The sequence below is a fragment of the Humulus lupulus genome, chromosome 2, assembly GCF_963169125.1.
Source record: "Humulus lupulus chromosome 2, drHumLupu1.1, whole genome shotgun sequence".
Classification (NCBI taxonomy): Eukaryota; Viridiplantae; Streptophyta; class Magnoliopsida; order Rosales; family Cannabaceae; genus Humulus; species Humulus lupulus.
Genome location: NC_084794.1, coordinates 239,200,271 through 239,206,088, shown reverse-complemented (window position 1 = coordinate 239,206,088; position 5,818 = coordinate 239,200,271). Strand labels below are relative to the sequence as shown.

Sequence of the window (5,818 nt, the reverse complement as noted above, 5' to 3'; positions counted from 1 at the left end):
AAAATCTATCATCAACACAAAGCAACATAAACTCTCCCTCTCTCCATCTCTTTCTTTTATTTTATTTTCTTCTTATTCTTCTTCAAATTTTCACAACAACAACACCATCCCCATTAGAGACAGTTGTTGACTTGATGTTGGTTTTGTGTTGATCTTGTGTTGTCTACTTATCTGTGCAGGCTGTATGCTAGGATCATTGACAACAACGTCAACCCAACATGCCAAAACCCGAAAGCAACAATGTTTTAGATTTTGCTGTTGTTGCTATCAGATCCAGATCGTCGACATCTATGGTGTTTTGACATTGCTGCTTTCTCAGATCGAGATCGGGTTGTAGTTGTGATTTTTTTTAGATCGAGATCTATTGTCGTTGTGGTGTTGCTTTTCAGATCTAAATTGTCTGTAGTTGGGATGTTGTTTCAGATCGAAATACTCTGTAGTTTTGTTGTTGTTTCAAGTTGAATTTGGTTGTTGTTTGAAATTGAAATCATCGTGGGTCGCCTGAGAGAGGTCTGGTCTATGATTTTGCTATTGTTTAAGGTTGAGTTTGGATGTTGTTTCAGGTAGAAATCACTGTGGGTGTCGCCTGAGAGAGATGTAATGATTGTGTCAATTGGGCCAAAGAGGTTATTTCAAGTTTGGATATTTGTTTTGGGTTTTGTTTAGCAAGCATGATGGAGAGGAAGTATAAACAGGGTAGGAAGGATGGAGAAAATAGAAGAGAATAAAAAGGAAATGAATAATCATTTATGTTGTTGGGAAAGTAAGAAAGGAGGGAATATAATATTCTATCATTTTTTGGCATGGAAAGGATGGAGTGTGAGTTTATTATAAAATTATTATCTTACCTTTAATATATTATTTATTTATTTTTAATTTACTATTTAATCTAAATTTATTTATTTTACAAATTTATGTGAGGGTCAATTAGATCCAAATTTATTTTGCAAGCATAGTTTGCAAATAATTTGTAACTTGAGTGTATTGTATCAATATGGGCTAGGTTGAAGGATATAAACTCAAATTTCCCTAACAATATCTATTCCAACCACACAAATTATTTATAAAAAATAATTATATTTTATTTCAAACTAATAAATTTTACTTTTCACTAAAATAATATTAAAATATGAAAAAGCTAAAATGGTTATAATATAACTAGTCCACCAGAGTTATAAAAAGTTAAAAATAAATTATTTTTTAGCTAATTTGAAAAAGCTTTGCAATCACTAATATTAATATATTCCAACATAACATACTATATTCTCCCTGGTTCAAGGACTATGTAACCTGTTAGGCTGTCAGGGTTTTTTTATCAAATATAAACTCCTATATCTAATGAGTTTGCTCGCGGCGCTAGGTGATTAAAAAACCAGTCAGATGGCTTGCTGTATTAATATAAAAACTTTAGAAATTTGGCACAACATAATCATGGTGGCAGACCACTTCAAAAGCCTAGCTATAACAAAGCCACATTCATCAGTTGCCGACACTAGACCTTTTCATTTAGTTAGCAGTGTTCTCATGATCACAGATTGTCATGAATTACATTTTCATTTTCATATATATTTAACAAAAGCAGAAGATAATAATGATAAAATTTTGAGATGTGCCACTACTTTTTTAGTTCTATATTTGCTTTGATTGGCCAAAAGATGACCCATAATATGGCTTTTAGTACAAGAAAATAGTGCCCCTCAAGTTCTACATCTATTAACACTCTGGCGATACCTCATTGCATGTGAAAACATCATTATCTATCACCATGGTATGGATCAAATGCTTGACTTAGATTTTTTGAGATTTTCATACCCTTTTGATTGTTTCATATACTCTTATTGTTAGTAACACTGTTCATATAAGGCAGTAGTACTGTTATGTTTGGTTGACTATTGTGAGTGAGTGAGTAAACTTGGTTTCTGGGGTTTGCTTATATTACAGGATTTGGAAAGCTGAACATGGGAAATGAAATGGGTAACAACAGCACATCAAGTTTGAAAGGTATGGCAACTGTTGTATTAGCTTTTTTTATATCCTTTTCTATTGATTTTCAAGTGTAGTTTGGCTGTTTACTATGAAGTTTTGATGCAGAAGAAGATACCATTGACGCCAATGTTGATGATCCAAAAGGGTTGTCAAACAATACTGCTGGTGTTGATGATGTTAAAGGGGAAAATGATGTAGTGCATGCTGCTCAAGATAATGATTTTCATGACAAAGCAAATGGTTTTGCTTCTCATGATCCAGAAAGAGTTGATGATGTTAAGCAGCCACCGAGCAGAAAAGGTCTGAGTTATTGACAACCATTAGCTTACTTATATTACATATTACAATCTTTAGGGAAAAAAACTTGTAACTTAAAACTGGGGCATTTTGTTTGCAGAGCAAGAAGAAAGTGAGGTTTCTGTTCTTGCTGATTTTCCGAAAGTCGCAGGGGGATTAGACGATACAAGTGATAAAAGCAGTGAAAATCAACATCTCTCTTTGTATAATGATGCAGAAAATGAGAGTCTGATAGAGCTAAACATGAATGGCATTGCTCTGGGAAGTAATGAAAATAAGCTTCAAAAGCAGGCTTCTGTCAGAAAAGGTTAGAATACTATACTAGGCTACTAAATTACTAATTAAGTTACTAATTCTAAAACAATGTTTCTTCAGTTTACTATTCTATTATCATATAGAAAGCACTTAGATTACACTTTTTTTTTCCTTTTTATGACTAGTATAAATTTAGTTCAAAGTTGAATAATTTGATGAATATTGAACAAACCAATTTTGACCAAAATAATGACATATACTGGCTCTACTATAATCTGATGGCAGAGCACGAGGGAATGGAAAACTTAGCTTTTGATCCAATATCCATATTATCATATGATCCAGAACCTCCAAAACCTGAAGATTCAGATTGCGAACAGCATGAATTGGCCTCAATTCTGGCTGATCAATCTGTCCCAGGTGATAGTGGGACTGAGGAAGTTCTAGGCTCAAGTTTAAAGTCTACTATGGAGAATGATCACCTGTCAGAGGCTGAGGAATCAGACAATACAGAAGCATCTGTTCCAGGAGAAAGTGGACCATCTGAAGGGACTGAGGAAGTTCTAAAATCAAGTTCTGGTATGGAGAATGGTCACTTGTCAGAGGCTGAGGAATCGGAAAACACAGAAGCATTTGTACCAGGAGAAAGTGAACCATCTGGAGACAGTGATGAAGTCCTAGAATATAGTTTAAAATCTAGTGCGGAGAATGGTCACTTATCAGAGACCAAGGATTCGAATAATCTACAAGCATCTGTTCTAAGTGACAGTGAATTATCTGGGGAGACTGAGGAAGTTCTAACATCGTCTAGTAAGGAGAATGGTGGTCACTTGTCAGAATCTGAGGAATTTGAGAGTCTAGAAGAAAGTGTCGATACTGAATCAGATAATGTCATTGTGAAGAAAAAAGATGATTTACTTGTCTGTGATGGTGAGTTTGAACCTAAAGATGGAGATCAAGTAGATGTTGGATTAAGTATTGTACCAGCACAAGAAACTGTTCTGAGTGGTCCCAGTGACAGAAGTGATGAAGGGTTTTCAACAGAAGTGAGTTTAGTAGGAGATAATTTCTCAGAATCAGAACCAGAACCAGAAACCATCTCAATGACTAACTCACCAAACCTTCATCAGGTAGCTCCTGAAACTGAAGACAAATGCATGATTGTTACAGAGAAAACCAAATTAAGAGAAAAAGAGCTGGAGAATGGAGAATACAAATACAAGCCTGACTACAATTCAACTGAATCTGAAACTAAAGTCATTAATCATGTCAATGAATCCAAGAGCAATAAAGATTGTCCAAGTGAGGAAGCAAAGGTTGTTGAGAATGATCAGCCAGTGGTTGATCAGGAAAGTTTCAAGGAAGCCGAAGGTGATATTGTGATTGTTACTGAGCATGAAATCATTCCATCAGACTCGAATGATGACAAGGATGAAGAGTCAACAGAGAAGAGAATCGTTGAAGAAAGAGAGGACACTACAGAACCATTACATGTCACTGAGATCAAAACAGAAGAAATGCTAATTCGAGTTGATCAAATAGAAGCAGTACTGGCCCCTCAAACTTTGTTATCTTCTGCCCAATCTGATCAAAACGACAACCAGTCTATCCAAGAACTGAACAAAAATAGCTGTGGTGAGTTCCTTATTACTGAAGTTTCAACTTTTGATTCTACAAACTTAATAGCAGAGATAAGAGTCTCCATGAATGAGTTAGCAGTTGATAGAACAAAGCAATGTATTGAAAGGCCAGAAGTGAAAGCAGCAGAAGCCAAGATTTCAAGAAGTGAGATAACCCGAGACAGTGTTGAAAGGCTAAGTACAGGAAGCATGGAAAGATTCAGCACTGATTCAGATCCTGACCACTCCAATCTTCACTCTCAGATGAGAAAATCTCCAAGCTTCAATATTGATCTTCAGAATGAAGAATCAGAATCTGATCAAACCCCATTGTTGTATCATGACAAGGCTCCAATCCAAAACTTACCAAGCCAAGGTAATGTTAGTCTCGGTGACCCTGTGAGGCTCAATGGACATGATCAAGTCATGGCACAGTACCATCCAATGTCATTGCCAATGGAAGAGAAAGTTGTTAAGTTGGAAAGGAGTGATTCCGAAAAGTCAAAATCTCCATTCCTGGGATTCCTGAAAGAAGAAGAAGAAGCTCATACAGTTGTTACATCACAGCAGCATAGCTTTGAAGGCTCTGCTAATCAGACAGTAACAAAGGATTTGTGGAAGTCATCCTCCAAAGAAGCTACTTCATCAACTTCACCAAAAGCTAAAGTGAAGCGCAGGGTCAAGTCCTCTCTCTTTGGAAATTGTATGTGTTGTGCTACTGTCATTAACTAAATGCCTTTTGAATTTTATTTTTATTTTTAATGTTTATGATATGATTATATTGGGGTTTATAAAGTCTTCAAAAAGAAAAGAAAAAAAATGGAGTTTTGATGAGAGATAGAGTGAGTATGACTCCAAAACTATGACTTCTCTTTGTTTGGGTTATTTTTTTTCTTGTTCTCTTTAAATTTTCTGTTTTTCATTTGTTTATTTAATTGAGAGAGGATTTGTAAGGGTTCGGAGGAAATTTGTACTTATTATTTATAGGTAGCTTTGCTATCTTTGATTGTAATATTTCTTCATTTTATTATTCATATAGTATAAATGATATTTGAGAAAGGAGATTCTATCCAAATAAGCATAATTTATCATTTAATTTCATTCTTATCTAAACTTACAGAGATTGTTGGTGTATCAGCTTTTTGAATTTGGAATAATGTATATATTTTTTTCAAACATTGGTACATTAGAAGTTATTGTTTGTTATATTATAGTTTAATGAATGAAAAGTCACTGGAAAAATCTTCATATACCAAATCCTTGAATATAGTTTGGAGTTGGGTTGATCCAACAAGTACCAAGAAAAAAAGACTTTGTAGTTTTATTTTTATCATTGGATATTGATAAAATAACTTAATCTTTCTTAATTGGCACTTGTTGGGATACAACCCCAACACCAAGACTCAAATGAACCTACAATGCTCAATTAACAAACAAAAACCGAATAATAATACAAATAAAGGAAAAACACACAAGAAACAAATCAACACAAGTGATTATCCTGGTTTGGCCCCAACAGAATTGGCCTACTTCCAGTTGAGCTCTTTCCACTAAACACTCAGAAAACTACAACAACAGATGACTTCCCAATAATGACAAGAACACACCGGCTTGCAACTTAGGTTCTCTCCATCAAGGAATCTACACGATGCAAACCCAGA

At 34.8% G+C, this 5,818-nt stretch overlaps 1 protein-coding gene across 1 annotated transcript; it reads left to right on the top strand.

The window, feature by feature from the left end:
* Positions 1-1,546: 1,546 nt before the first annotated feature.
* LOC133816594 (uncharacterized) lies at positions 1,547-5,372 on the top strand. Its single transcript, XM_062248998.1, has 5 exons — positions 1,547-1,768; positions 1,942-2,001; positions 2,092-2,286; positions 2,384-2,590; positions 2,824-5,372. The coding sequence occupies exons 2-5, from the start codon at positions 1,959-1,961 to the stop codon at positions 4,887-4,889; spliced, it is 2,511 nt and encodes an 836-aa protein (XP_062104982.1). The 5' UTR covers positions 1,547-1,768; positions 1,942-1,958; the 3' UTR covers positions 4,890-5,372.
* Positions 5,373-5,818: the final 446 nt, after the last annotated feature.